This window comes from Pezoporus wallicus, unplaced genomic scaffold (assembly GCF_028554395.1).
Source record: "Pezoporus wallicus isolate ANWC-B61680 ecotype Strahan unplaced genomic scaffold, APGP_CSIRO_Pwel_v1 scaffold_2146, whole genome shotgun sequence".
NCBI lineage: Eukaryota > Metazoa > Chordata > Aves > Psittaciformes > Psittacidae > Pezoporus > Pezoporus wallicus.
This window is the reverse complement of record NW_026639769.1, coordinates 840,005-855,342: the sequence shown is the minus strand read 5'-3', so window position 1 is coordinate 855,342 and position 15,338 is coordinate 840,005. Positions and strand designations below refer to the sequence as shown.

Below are 15,338 nucleotides of genomic sequence, written 5' to 3'. Positions count from 1 at the left end.
TGTAAATATTTTCTCAGACAGGGAAGATTTAAATATCTGCAAACACACAGGCGCTGCTGAATAAATAAAGCCAGACTTTCTTAGCATACATATTTGTGATACTTCATTAAACCCTTGCATGAAATATTTCGTTACAGGCTGCTGCACACACTCAGCATCACTCTCATTCTCCACCCCTGCTCCAAACATCTGCAATGGTCCTTCACGCATCAGTCCTCTCAAGCAAGCTAACCAGTGCAAGCTACCAGACTTGCAAATGGAACCTGCAGCATTTGCTGCTCTTTGAATGAAATTCTCCCAAAATAAGGGATTTGAAAGCATAAGCACCTACATCTCCTAAGCAGCTTAAATATGTTTCCTTCAAACCAGTAACAATATATCAATTGCTGTTTGTGGGTGAATGGACAGATCTACACAACACCAGTTCTGCAGGGTTGCCTGAAGAGTTCATACTGCCCCCAGTTTTAATTTACCGTATCACGTTTCAACAAGGTTAATCAATTAAAAGACGGCTATTTAATCCTTCTGAATGGAACATAACTGGGAGCTGCAAGGTCCCACATCCTACAGATCCACACTACACATCTCTAAGCATAGCAGACCTGGCATGCAGCCACTGCACAGGTTGACAGTGAGCACAGAAGTTTCCATTTTTTTACTGATTTTCTTGTTTGAATTAAAAACAAAACAAACAAACAACAACCACCCCTCTAGGAGAAGCAGGAAGGTCCCTAGTCACCTATCACCAGATGCCCCTCTTGTGTGCCTTGCCTGCTCTGTGATGAAACAGATCTTCAACCATAGGTATGAGTTATTTCCATCTTTTAAATAGCAAAAGTGCCCGGGGGTAAGAGCTTCTCTGTGTTAAGCTGCATCTGAAAAGTCAAGCCCTAGACTCAGATGCTGCCTTTGATATCAATCCAGACAGCAGAGAGGGAAGCCTGTTACTTACCAGCCTCCCCAGCATCAACTTTCAAGCTACTACTCCTGGTCATCTTTGTGCCTCTCTGATTTAATCCCCACTTTGCAGCATGTTAACCCCCCACAGCAGCACACATGTTCCCCACATGCCCAGCCCCATACTCTCCCTGCCCTCACCACTCACGGGTGCCAAGCTCCTGAGGATGCTTGCTTACCTGTCTGGAGTTACCATTCACAAAGAAGTCCTACAGCCATAGCAGAAGCATGGAAAAAGGCAGTAAAAACACATGCAGTTCAGTGATCTCAGCAAAACCAAAAGGAACTGAATCACAGACAAGGGGAGGGTGCAACACAGGGGGGCTTGGCAGCATGGGGAGGCGCTCAGGGTCTACCAGCACCAAGATAGGAGAGATGCACATGAAAATGTGATGAGGATTAAAAGATGCACAGAAGGGGAGGGCTGATGGGAGAGGGAGAGGTGGCTCCCTGAATGGATCAGGCCAAGGCGCTGGTGTGCAAGGAGTTGAGGAGGGGACATGGGATGAGGTGGGAAGATGCTGGCGAAGCCCTGCAACCACTCTGTACAAGAGTCAGCGAGCACTGGCCCAAAGGCACAGCACTGCTCAGCCCACCGTGCTGGGGGAGAAAATTGCTGGATTTTGCAAATCTGGAGGACTGAAATGCCTACGTGACTGCCAGGAAAAACAGGGCTTTCAAATGGAAATTACGAGAGGTTCATCCCGGAGCAAATGTGGCCGCAGCAAAACTTTACCATTTGCCATGGCAACAAGTTTCCCCTTGACTTCTCCTTTGACAGGGACAACCACCCTTTTCCAGGGCTTGGCAGCCTGGCCAAATGCCACCCTGATGCCCCACTGACACCACACTTTTCCAAAGACCTGGTTCTCCTGCTGGGCTCCCCCCCTAGACTAGAAGCATGGGCAGCAAAGCTGACAGCAGACACATGTGCATGCACACACGATGGTTTTCCTTCCTCATTCCCTGGGCTGCATCTTTTCTTATGTGTGTGTTTGGCTCAAGAGACCACCCAGCACCTCTGTGACGGGGAGGGAGGTTTCAAGGTTGCAAAAATGGTTCATTTTATTTATTTATTTGTTTTTAACAGAAGGCAACCAATGACCAGAGGTCGTAGGTGGGTCCAAACACACTTTGTTTACCAAGAGTGCTTCCCTCCAGCCCTCAAACCAGCCTCATCTTCACACCTTTCCCTTGCACAAACTGTGATCCAGCCTCTGCTGCAGGATGGTGTTGTAAGAAGGAGTGGAGTAAGCTTTAAATCTGCTGTCACATTTCCTACAAGCGTTCCCCACCCCTGTTGTCCCTGGCTCCTGCGCAGGTCAATCTCGCTTGCACAGAGGATCTTGAGGCTTTTCTCCTTTCATCCTTTTTTGGGAGATGAATTCTTTCCCAGCTCACTGCTAAGCCCCTGCTTCATCAACACATATGTTTTCCACTTGGCCCTGGCTCTTTTACATCACTCACTATTGCAGGAGCTGCCAGGACTGCCCTGGCTGTGTCACTGCCACTTATCAGCATTGTTCCCAGCCTCTTCCCCCTTTTCAGGCTCTCAAAACATCTCTGACAGAGGTGCAGACTCCTGTGTAGCACATGTAAACCCTGACAGCCCTAGACTTGCTTTTTTCCATCATCACATGCACACCCTTAAGCAGCTAACCCCAGTCCTGCTGGGTCCTCACACCAGAGCCTGAAACTCAGACTTCCTGTTGTTTTTTTTGTTATATCTAGCAAGATTGGTAAATGTTGGTATTATATACAGCTGTGGGGCTGAGCCCTTCTCTTGGGACAGCCATATTTGCAGAGCCTCAGCAGGCAGAATGGAGAGGATACAGGCTCTCCTCACAGCTCAGGGCAAGTACCAGTGCTTTGTCAAGCATGGGCCAGGGATGCTCCCAGACTGAGCCCCAGGAAGTCCTGAGGCCTCCTGTTCTCTGTATGCGGAAAGGGCCTTTCCTGAGAGCTCCAGAGCTCACTTCACAGCCTGTGTTTACACCCCAGCCTGTGGCACAGGAAAAACATTCAAAGAGATGCTTAAAATTAAGTGCATCATTAAGTCTCACGCCTGTGGACTACTTAGGGATTCCCAGGTACTGTGGCAATAAAACCTGCCAAATCCTATCAACAGCAGCTCCATAAGAGACACTGACAGGGTGCTCAGAGAGCTGTGCACCACAGATGCCTCTACTTGCTGCCCTCAAACCCTGCTGGGGTACTGGCCACAGTGATGTACCACTCAGCCATGCAGTTTCAGAGCCCTGGTTTGCTCAGGGCACGGACAGACAGACAGCACCCAATACCCTAGGTCCTGTGGATGTTGTGTCTCAAGAGAAGTGAGAGGTGCAATCACTGAGCAAGTGATTTTTGGACATGCACTCAAGACAGGGAGCAGGGAGGGGAAATTCCTGCTCCTCCCCTGCTTATTCTGGACAGACACCAGCTCTCACTAGAGCTCCAAAATGCTTCAAGTTAATAAGGCATTAGTTCATTGTCCTTCCCTGAAAGGAGGCTATTCACATGGAGCTCCTCCAGCCCCCCACTGAGTGCGAAGTGCCCCATGGTGTGCACGTGTTATCTTAAGGAGCACATCTAACCCTGCATGCTGGTGTGTGCATGGCAACTGAACACAGAGCCATGCTGCTGGCGACACCGGGGCACACAGACAGGCATCCTCTACCCATGCTGGGACTGCAAGTGGGGGCACCCTGGGGATCCGCAGGGGAGCAATCCCATGCCCTCAGGTCCAGGGGGCAGCATCCCATCACTTGACTCACACAAAACTGTGCTACCTGTGAAGCCTGGGTGAGTAAAAAGGAACTTGTGCATCGTACTCCCCAGCAGCATCTCATAGGTGGGATTTCACTTCCTCTTTCCCAGTTTCCCTTCCAGATGCTCTCGCAGCATCTTCTGCCAGTCCCACCCCAGTCCCTGCCTCCCTTGTTCAACTCCTCTTCAGTCCTCACCCCATCTGGGCCAAAAGCCTGCACCACAGCTTTCCTCCCAGCATCTCCCCCAGCATCTTCACCTTCTTGCTGGCCCAAACCTCACCAGCCGTTCCACCCAGCAGAACCTCAGACAAGCCATATTCCTTTTAAATTCCTGCCTGGCAATAATCTACAGCACATCAGGTGATTCAGAACTCCGGCAGGCAAGCCAGAGGGCAAACCATCCTGCTGACACACCACGTTTCTATTCTTGCTCCTCTTCCATTTCCATTTCTTGTCTTCAGACATGCCCTTCAGTAGGTATGAATCAAGCTCCAAAAATGCTGGAGGAAAGATCCAGCACCATGGTCACCTATTCCCAAAATACACCAGGGCAGCATGTACTTCTGGTGGGTCACTCCTGATATCTGCCCTGCTGTAATCCATCCTGATCTTTCCCTCAATTAGCCTGTGGAAGAGATTAAACTCTCACGTTGCCTAAGGAGCTTATATGTTGGGTCCATTGCTTCCCAGCACTGTCCCTCTGCCTGAGCCTGGCAAGCGCAGGACAAGCTGTTCTCTCTTCCCAGCAATGCAGCCAGATGTTCAGCAGGTGAACATGGTTTTTTGAGCCTTACTCCTTGCTTTTTCTCCTGCCTTCTTGAAAAACTCATTGGTTTTGCCCATTGTGGTCCTGCCTGGGGTAAAGTAAGTGTCTAATTTTCTTCATGTGCTTTGATGCCTTCCAAACTGGGGCCATATTGCTCGAGCAGCAGATTAAAAAGCAGAGACTTTTGCCTGTAGTGTCATTATTTTGGTTTGGGATTTGCTTTTTTGTTCAAAGCTCACATTTTGCTCTGGGCTCACTACAAAAATAAAAGAAGAGATCCACCCATGGTAGATGTGGGCAAAACTTAGTCCTTCTTGGCCAGAGAGGGACAGAAATTTTCCACCCAATACAGGCACGAAACAGTTGCTGTGAAGAGCAATCCAAAAATATTACCCAACTGTGGCCACATCTGGGGGCTATTTTCATATATCCCCTGTCCCTTCTATTGTTTGTTTTTTTTTGCTGATCCATCTTCATTTCACACGTGGTCAGGTACATGGTCAGGGGCAAAAATCAGACACATTGAGCCATGAACGGCCACTTTAATGCAAAGGCACTGGCATGTGCATGACAGGATGAAGCAGATTGAGTCGATCTGGCAAACACAGTGTCGGTATGAAGTAATGATGGGAGATGTATCTTGAGACCACAAGCGAAACTGCGTGATCTCGCAACGGTGACACCTTGCCCATATCCCCCTGTGCACCCTGTGCCAGCCATTACCTGCTGTCTTTGGTAGGCAGAGAACGTCCTTTCCAGGTCTTCGAGGTCCAGGATTTTGAACACTCTTGCATCATCTATATCGGTCCACACAGTGCCTGCCAGCTTGTTCTGCAAGACAGCAGGAGCGCTGCAGGTTGGCGGTCCCCTGCACACCTGATCTTACATCAACAGGGTGGCCACCTGGCACCCCTGGTTTCACTGCCCAAATTATTGCCCAGCTTACCTCTGGCAGCTTGGACCAGTTGAAGGACTTGAGGGCGTTCGTTGGCTGCGGGATGCTCTTCTTCTTGAGGGCAAAGCCCAGAGGTGCTCCAGGGGGAGGCATCACCCCATCCAGGGGTGGGGGACCAGGAGGGGGTGGGGGACCACCTGGAGGGGGTGGTGGGGGTGGAGGGGGTGGGGGACATCCCCCTGGGGGCAGAGGTGGTGGAGGAGGTGGAAGAAGGGATCCAGGAGCTGGACAAGGTAAAGGTCCACCAGGAGCTCCTGGTGGCAACGGAGGCCCTCCAGGGCTGGCAGCACAGATTGCCCTCTGGGAGAGAAAGAGAAGAGGGGACTGGTAATGTGGAGCCAGGGGACACCACGCAAGAAATGCCCCCATGCTGATTTTTAATTGTTTTTTCCAAAAAATTTAATCAGCATAGGGAGCACTCAAAAGCTTTAGCATGCCTGACTGAGGTCTGATGCAGCTGAGAGGCAGAATCATCCCATCAACACAGATGGACATCTTGGTGGCCCTCCCATCAAGCATTGCTCTCAGCCCCCTGTGCTGCTCAGCCTGCAGCAATCATCCCATGGTGTTTGCAGGGAGGTTGGGACTGGACCACAATGGGGAGGAGGTTTGGGGCCTCACCCTGCTCATCTCATGGAGTTGCACAGTGAGATCTGCCACTTGCTGCTTGACCTGCTTGTGCTCGCTGGACTCCTTCTCCAGCTTCTCCTTCATCTTGTTCAGTGTCTGCATCATTTCTTCCTTCTCCTGGGCCTTGGCATCACACTCCCGCTCCTTCTTTTCCAGCTTCTGCTGAAGCTCAGTGTGCTCTGAAACAGGCCCATGAGACCACTTTTGAGTGAAGAACATTCCTTTTTGGCAAAAAGCAGCATGCGTGGGACAGCAGAGAAGCTGTGCATTTAAGGAAAAGGAGCATGTGTTGTGCCTTAACACTCCAGCCAGTGCCTCCCTATGAAAAAATTATCTGCTTTGCCATTTCTCTTGTAAGCCACATAGTGTGATATTACTTCAGTCACTCAATAAAGCCTTCAGAGTCCATCCAGCTAAATACATGTATACATTATCTGTTCAGCTTACTGTGCACACTATGGTTAAAGCTAATGCTGTATACCTCTCCATACTCACCTTTTCGCATTTTTTCTGCTTGCTCTTTCCACTGTTTCACTTCATTTTCATTGACTAACCTAAAAGGGAAAGGTATATAGCACATGAGACAACTCTACTGTAGTAAACAAGCAACCATCATCAGCAAGAAACATGACTGAGGAAGCCTGGGCAGTGGGTTTTAAGGCTCTTAAACTGACACAACAATTCTGTTCTGCGCCATCCCCCCGCCCCCCTGGCAGGGTTTTGCAGTATGGGATGCAGTGCTGTCTCCAGGGATGCTGGCTTGTCCGACCGAGGAGCAGAAACATCACAGAGCGACAGCAAGTGATGAATAAGGAACAGTGACAGCTGCAGTCAGGGGAAACAGCTCACTAAGGACACAGGCTGAGCTTAATTCACCTGCACATCATGCTTAAGAAATCAAAGTGATGCCCACCCAGCAGGGATAACCCCGAGCCCTGGCCTTCTTGCGGCTGGAGCAGGAGGTGGCAAAGCCACGGCAGCCTGTGTTGGTGCTGCTCAGCAGCCAGCGCTGGGAAAGGCAGGTGAGCACTTACATTCGGACAACATTTTTAATATTGAAGTTTTCCAGGGGGGTGGCGTCAGGGTCCTGCCCTTTGTCACTCTGGATGACAATCTGCTGCACAATCCTGTCGAGCAGCAGCCAGTACTGGACAGTGTTGCCGCTTCTTTTATCTGGAGGGGAAGAAGGGGAGAGCAGGGAGGTCGCTGCTGCCCCTGGGTAGGAGATGTGGGCTGCCAAGCCCCCATCAGCTGTGGGTTTCCTTGCCTTCCCCAGGACTCACAAGGCATTTGGAGACAGTGGTGCAGGATAGACATAAAGTGCGGGTACGCCTCGGTGTGTGTCAGCCTTTTCCTCGTCAGCTCGAACATCTGAGTTGCACTTTTGGTGTCAATGTGGACCTGCAGACACAAGTGAAGCAAGGTCAGGGCATCAGACAGGCAATGGCACAGCCTGCTTTAGGTTCAAATCCCACAAGCCATATCCACCCCATGCCTGATGCACAGACAAATCACACTGGCAAACAGCACTGGTTGGCAGCCACAGGAGAAGAGGGATGAAGGAGGCTCTAGGATGGAGGCTGCAACAGAGCAAGGCAACAGAAGATAGATTTCCAACCTCCGGATTTTATCCAAAAGACCACACTTTGTCGCAGACCACATAGGTGCTTTTAAAAGGAACTGTGACATCGAGTGCCAGTGTCTGCATCAGCAGCATCAGTAACGTTCATACTCACCAGCTCAAATCTTTTGGCAAATTCCAGCTCATCTTCATTTCTAAGCATTTCAAAAAAATCTAAGTGCCTGAGGAAAGAAAGGAAGAAGAAAGACTGTTAAAAGCAGATTCAAATGTGACAATTACTGAATTGCAGGCAGCCGGTCTGGCAGCAGCCCAGACTTGAAACATAAAGTGGACCTTCAGTCTCAAGCTCCCAGTCGTTACAGCTGTCCAAGAAGCCTTTTGGGACGAGAAGAGAAGGAGGATGCCTGGCAGCATCTCCCAGGCCCTCAGTGGCATATCCTTCCCAGCTCAACCCTACATTAGAATGCAGCAAACCCACAGTAGAGTTTTCTCCTTCTTCTCTGGTGACAGAAAAGGATTTCCTCAAGGGGGTAAGTCTAGACCCACATGCTTTCCCCAGAAGCCATGTCCAGAAACCAGAAAGCAATGGCACATGGAAAGGGCAAAAACAACCACTGTGCTGGGAGTCACTACTCACCGGTCAAGGGTTGAATTTTCATGTTCTCTTAGTTTATCAATGACTGGCTGGATCCCGAGCATGAGAAATTCGTATCTCAGATGGAGTCTGAAATCAAGGCTCTCCTGCAAGGGACAATTGTGGGATCAACACAGCAAGGTGCATATTCTCAGAAAGCTTACTGAAACAAAGCTGCCCCAAACCCACCAAAGCACCTCCCTCTCCAGGAGCCCTGGTGCTCACCACGCCTGCCCCCTGGCTCAGGACTGCATTGATGAAGGACATGATGGCTGTCTTGAGGCTCACTTCATCTCGATACCGCCCCGTGCTCTTGTCCAAGTCATTGATCAGCGTCTGCCAAACACACAATGTCAGTTAAACACCCAGTGGCAGCCCCAGTGCTGCACAATGGCCAGGGGATGCATGCAGGAACAACTCTGTATGGTGCTCCTTCAAGCCCCTCTAGCAACCTGCTGCTGATGGATCACCAGCTGCTGCCTGCTGTAACGCAGCTCACCCTGGCACCCATTTCAGCTAACATGGGCCCATCCAGATGTGCTGCATCTGGGGTAATTCCCAGAGTATCTAAGTTGCAAACAGACACAAAAAATTATATGCAAGCAGCATTCAGATATCCAGGAGGAAGAAGGGACAAGAATGCCAAATTTCAGGAACCAAGGGGAAAGTCAAGGCCCACCTACCTGAAAACGAGTCCGTTCGCTGGCGTATTTCTGGTAGTGCAGCATCGCCTCCAGTACCTTTTTGTGGCCCCCGGGAACCAGGCACACAGCGCCCATGATTTCCAGCACTGCCACCTTTGTCTTAATATTCTCCGTGCTCAGACTCTGAGCAATTACATTAATACTCTCTGAATGAGCCAGGACATGAGCCCGGCCCAGGGAGTTGTTCATTAGTGCTTTTATACATCCAATGAGCGAGGTATGTATTCGAGACTCTGCCGTCTCATAGTCCATGCTTTTGAGAAAGTTCAGAATACATGATAAGCCATCCAGATCGATGAACCGGGTTACAAACCTGTCAGAAAGAGGGGAAAGATGGTTTTTAGCTGTTAACTTTAAAACCAAATGCTAAAGAACCCTTTACCCTCAAACACGGCTGTTGTAAACCTTCTTATATAATTTTTCCTGGACTTTGGACAGCAGAAAGCCTGCAGGACTCCTATGGCCCAGAGACAGGGATGGGGTTGCAAAAATCAAATTAACCGGTGCCCAGTGGCATAAGGAACCAGGTACCATCTCTGCACAAAGTTGTTCAGAGCTAGGATATTTGGAAGAACGTCAGCTAACTCAGCCCTCAGTATAAGCCCCAGGATGGAGGTGAGGAGTTTGCAGCCAAGTTTCTGCAAAACCTTCCCGGTCTCCAACCTGAGCCATAAATCCTACTCTCTTAGGACCAATTTTGCAGAGGACTGTAAGAAACTCCCAAGCCGTGGAATCACCTCCTCATCAGCCACAGATACTCCAATGTCAGCTGAGCCCATGACCATGATGCCTGTTAAGACTTTCTGCCTACTGCTACCTCTCCTGCCTCACCATCCACATCCTTCTCCTCCTTTAGGCACATCTCACCAATTTTAAGGGAGTTCTGATTTTTATGATGACTTTTAACACAACTAAATAGAAAGCAGATAGCAAACTCACGGCAGTGCTCTAGGCAGATTCACTAGAGCAGGCAGACATAACACAGCATGCCATTCAGGCATTTCAGAACCTCCCTGCCTGATGCCATCCAGGCTGGGTATATTCTGGTTTAGCAAAAGACATGGGTTCAGAAAGAAAATGAGCCAAGAACGTCCCAGCACTGGGATGATTTTAATTCGAAACAAGCCATGCTGATGTGCAGCAATAAAAGGGGTAATTGCAGGCTCAGGGGAAACTGATTTCTCTGCTTCAAAGCCTGCTTTTCTTTCAGTCAAAGTCAATAGGAAATTTGATGTTCACTTCCTTGGGAGCAAAAGCAGATCTAACAGGTAAAATTTTCTAGAGAGCCTGCTGCATCCCTCTGAATTCCGGAACTCACAAAGGACTATTAAGGACTTTGCAAAGTTTCACAACTGGGTACAAGCCCTGCTCCCAGGGTGCTTCAGGGAGCCAGAACCCAAGAGGTCCAGGTTTCACAGAAACTGGGTGCTCATCCACGACCCTGGGGGTTTCTTACCAAGTACCATCACAAGAACCATTGCAAAAAGAAATGGAAGAGGGAAACATACTTGCAAGCAGTAGCAAATTTGTTTCTTCCATAACCAGAACAGGTCAGGAATTTCTTAATGAAACGTATTACCATCAGAAATGTTGACCTGAGGCATCTTAAAATTTTAGCAGACGTGTGCATGCAGGCTCCGGAGAAGCTGAGTTTAGGAAAAAACTACAGACATTCAAGAAGGAGTCCCACGCTTTTTTTATCCTCCCCATCAAAACCTCCTAGCAACGTGGTTTTTTTTTTTCAGTTCAGAAAAGCCTGAATCAGATTCATGTGATCTTATTGCTTTAAAAAGTGCAAGAGAAGTTGAAGCTGAAACAATGGGCCTGGTTGACCAACATTTTTATTTTGTTTTAAATTCAATTTGGAAGGATTTTTTTGCATTCTGTTCCAATGGGAAAAAAAAGCAAATTTGCCTGAGCAGATGCGAAGGTCCTGGTGGCTCTTGGCCATTAAAAGGACAGAGGAAAAGGAACAAAATTACAAGAACTGAATGGAAAAAAGCAAATGGCATTTCAGGATCCTTGCCGTCCTCATCCTCTGCAGCCTCCATTTATATTTCTATTTAACCCCCTACTCTGCCAGAGAACTCAAATCCAAAGCCACGACGGCAGCAATAAAGCCAGGAAAGGGAAGGGAATTGCCTCATTGGTTTTGTCCGCAGTGCAGTCTTCAAACTTTCAATGGTTTTATTTCTCTCCTCCTCGTCTTCTTTTTCCAAGGCGATCAGTGATTTTCTCTGCAAAAGGAGAAAGGCAGAAGTGAGGGATGAGGTTTCCCTGTGAAACATGTGCCTGAGGAGTGGGAGCACTTGCCACCCACTGTGCCAAGCCATAGGAATGGAGCTGGGACTCTAAACTGATTCTGGAAGTCTGAAAGACCAGATCCTTATGGCAATCACAGGACTCAGGGAAAAGGAGCAGTGAGGAAAAACCCTCCGTGGTCTGCAAGGAGACAACCTGGACAGCGGGATGAATCTGTTGCTTTAGCCTGCAGATGCTGCCTGCAAGTATCCACACAACTCATCAGCACATGTATTTTGAGAGAATGGGGGAAGCTATGAGGATGCAGGAGGGGCTAAACCAATACTACTTGGGGTTCACAGAGGAAAGGTGCTGAACTGGGGCAGGGGAGAAGGAGGGACCCTTTAGCTTCCCCTGGTACCCGTTGCATGCCACTAGGTATCCATGTGCCCCTGCAGAGGAGATGGCAGGATCAGTGGATGCCCTGCAGCATGTATGCTCAGTGTCAGCCAGCTGGTCCTGTCACTCCCAGGTCTCCCAGTGTAACCCACCAGTGTGCACCTGGGCTGTGGACAGTGGCTGTGTGTATCTCCCACACAGGATTTCGCTATTCAGCCAGTGCTCGGGATGGGATCCTGACTCCTGCAGCTGCACCTGGGTAACACGGCTACCAGCAGCCCTGGACATGCATGGGGGTATAGCATACTCACACCAATGCACGCAACCAAGGCTGCAGCTAAAGCAACACCTGAGATGGTTCCTGCACCATACAACAGTGCACACCTCAGAAGTGTCAGGCTGAGCCCTGCCAGCACAGGCCGAGGCTAAGCCAAAGGAGAGAGAAATGGTCCCAGCAGATATACAGAGCAGCGCTGCCCCCGCCTTTAACCCAGCTCCTCTTTGGCAGTGTGTCAGGGAGATCAAAGCCACCCTCCAGGCATCTGGCTAGCTTTGATCATAAGCTCTGCTCAGGCTCAGGGCTTTGCCTGGCTGCCAGCCTATGGCCAGCCCTGGGTATCCCTACCTTCCCTTTGAGGAGCAGCATGCTCCATCCTGCCTTGCAGCCCACTGCTCACCCCTCAGTCCCCACTCCCCCAACTAGCCCTACCTTCTCTGTTGCCCCATCCCTGTTACAATATGGCAAAGAGGGGAAAAATGAAAAAGAAAAATCATGCTTTTCCTTTTTGTTTTCCATGCTGCTCCCAACCATAGAGCAGTGGCCACTCCTTCAGCCTCTGAAAGCAGAAGTGAAGACGGAAGGACTCTGAACTGTGCATCCTTGCAGGAAATAAACTATTTCCTACAGAAGAGAGTGCTAATTGTGTCTCACCTGGCACAACGTCAACAAGAAAGTAATTCATAAAATTACACCTAAGCACACTGGCAGGTTGAGGGAGGACATTTGGACCCACAGCAGCTCCATTGGCCTTTGTGAGACAGACAACCTGCAGCACTATGCTTTGCCATTGCTGTCCAGAGCAGAAGGGTGTCTCAGGTACAAGACGGAAGCACTGTGTAATCGAAGGGGGTCTTTACAGCCTGGTGGCTTGATACTGAAAACCACTGTCTGCCACCCATCTCACAGCCTCCTAGCCAGGGGTGAGATGAAATGCCCTGTGTGCTGTACAGAATGCCTCTATTTTGGAGCTGCATCTGTTGGTCTAACAGATGATATTGCTGCTACAAACACTACTTGTCACCCTCTTGGGCACAATGCTGGCCATGCCACAGATGCCACCGCTAAGCTGCTGCCCCATATGGGGTTCACAAGCACCGAAGCATTGGGGAATTACTTACAGCAGCCATTGAATTCAGCTGATCGATATAAAATTCCGGCCAGCTAGTGGCTCCTTTATTTTCTTCCTGGTCCTGGAGGAGGGGCAGAAAGTGAAACAAAGACAGCAGATTAGTAGAAATAGCATTAACCATGTTTGCAGCGCCCTTGAGTTCTAGCATTACTTCATATAAGCATGCCTTTCTACATTCTGAGCTCACAAATGGGAACACTGCCTGATTTACTGAACTAGCATACTTTATATATAATCTACTACACCATCTGCCTGTGATCAAACTCTGCCCTAGTGATACTGCATCAGTCTTGCAGTTACCAGTTTTGGAGAAATCACAATGAAATTTTACTTCCACATTTCTCTCGTACCAACTCTCCAGTATCCTTGAAGTTCTGGCTACACAGCATTGAGGAATGTGCTTTGTGATCAAAAAAATCAGTCTCTTACAATTAATGAAGAGTGCATGCCACTCAAACTAGAGCAGAGTAGAGGGGCAGGATCACCTCCTTCGACCTGCTGGTCACGCTCCTTTTGATGCAGCCCAGGATACGGTTGGCTTTCTGGGCTGCAAGCGCACACTGAAACCTGCTCATGTTCATTTTCTCATCGACCAACACCCCCAAGTCCTTCTCTGCAGGGCTGCTCTGAATCTCTTCTCTGCCCAACCTGTAGCTGTGCCTGGGATTGCTCTGACCCAGGTGTAGGACCTTGCACTTGGCATGGTTAAACTCCATGAGGTTGGCATCAGCCCACCTCCCAAGTGTGTCAAGGTCCCTCTGGATGGCATTCCTTCTCTCCAGGGTATCAACTGAACCACACAGCTTGGTGTTGTCAGCAAACTTGCTGAGGGCGCACTCAATCCCACTGTCCATGTCAGTGACGAAGATGTTGAACAAGACCGGTCCCAACACCGATCCCTGAGGGACACCACTCGTTACTGGTCTCCAGCCGGACATTGAGCCATTGACCACAACTCTTTGTGTGCGGCCATCCAGCCAGTTCTTTATCCACCGAGTGGTCCATCCATCAAATTGATGTCTCTCCAATTTAGAGACAAGGATGTTGTGTGGGACAGTGTCAAACGCTTTGCACAAATCCAGGTAGATGACATCAGCTCCTCTACCCCTGTCCATCAGTTCTGTAGCCCCATCACAGAAGGCCACCAAATTGGTCAGGCAGGATTTCCCCTTAGTGAAGCCATGCTGGCTGTCACCAAGCACCCTGTTGTTTTTCATGTGCCTTAGCATGCCTTCCAGGAGAATCTGCTCCAAAATTTTGCCAGGCACAGAGGTGAGACTGACTGGTCTGTAATTCCCTGGGTCATTCATTTTCCCCTTCTTGAAAATGGGGGTTATATTTCCCTTTTTCCAGTCATCGGGAACTTCACCTGACTGCCATTATTTATCAAATATGATGGACAGTGGCTTAGCAACTTCATTTGCCAGCTCCTTCAGGACCCGCAGATGGATCTCATCAGGACCCATGGACTTGTGCACGTTCAGATTTTTAAGATGGTCTCGAACCAGATTCTCTCCTACCGTGGGCCCAACGTCTTCATTCTCACAGTCCCTGCATCTGCCTTCCAAGACTTGAGTGGTTTTGTCAGAGCCTTTGCCAGTGAAGACCAAGGCAAAGAAGTCATTCAGAACCTCAGCCTTCTCCAAATCCTGTGTAGCTAGTTCTGCTGATAGCTTCCTGAGGGGGCCTACGTTCTCCCTAGTCTGGTTTTTTTTTTGCTATGTACTTGTAGAAGCCCTTCCTGTTATCTTTAATACCTCTAGCTAAGTTTAATTCTAATTCTAATTCTAACTCTTCTGAGGGCTTCTTTAGTTGTTAGGAGGGAACATGTACCTGAAAATGTCTCTTGTTAAAGGATGTCAGCCCTGGGCCCATGATCTATGCAACTGAATGATGCAGTCTCATTTGGTTATCCTGGTCTACAATGCCCTGCATTTGGTGGGACCCACAACGGGTTTTCAGGTTATATTGTGTTCTTGCAGGACATGACTGAAGGACTTCTAAGTCTGGCTTAGATAAGCAACACTGCATGTTCCCAGGGACTGCTTGGAGCAAGAAGGCAGATCTTGAGGGAATACTTCAAAATCAGCCCACTGTATCAAAAGAAGAAAGAGAGTCACAGCAGAAATGCCACACAGGTTTAGGCTGGAGTCAGTCGATACTACACAAATCCTGGACATCTTCCCTTGGTAGATGGGAACACCTTCACTTCACAGCCTGACTCGATGCACAGTTTTACCCCCTCCCTGACTTTAAGAGATGTTTGCAAAGGTCATCCTACACCGCAATTGTC

The 15,338-nt window shown here is 49.1% G+C and overlaps 1 protein-coding gene across 1 annotated transcript in view; it reads right to left on the bottom strand.

Moving 5' to 3' along the window:
• Window positions 1-15,338, bottom strand: part of DAAM1 (dishevelled associated activator of morphogenesis 1) — an 81,715-nt gene that overhangs the window by 22,311 nt on the left and 44,066 nt on the right. Inside the window, exons 5-17 of the mRNA XM_057416207.1 lie at window positions 13,035-13,106; window positions 11,139-11,233; window positions 8,976-9,309; window positions 8,518-8,628; window positions 8,296-8,399; window positions 7,813-7,879; window positions 7,360-7,477; window positions 7,111-7,249; window positions 6,572-6,630; window positions 6,068-6,255; window positions 5,438-5,746; window positions 5,215-5,322; window positions 1,137-1,166 (exon numbers count right to left, since the gene is read on the bottom strand). Coding sequence (XP_057272190.1) covers window positions 1,137-1,166; window positions 5,215-5,322; window positions 5,438-5,746; window positions 6,068-6,255; window positions 6,572-6,630; window positions 7,111-7,249; window positions 7,360-7,477; window positions 7,813-7,879; window positions 8,296-8,399; window positions 8,518-8,628; window positions 8,976-9,309; window positions 11,139-11,233; window positions 13,035-13,106 — 1,734 coding nt within the window. The remainder of the gene's footprint in view (window positions 1-1,136; window positions 1,167-5,214; window positions 5,323-5,437; window positions 5,747-6,067; window positions 6,256-6,571; window positions 6,631-7,110; window positions 7,250-7,359; window positions 7,478-7,812; window positions 7,880-8,295; window positions 8,400-8,517; window positions 8,629-8,975; window positions 9,310-11,138; window positions 11,234-13,034; window positions 13,107-15,338) is intronic.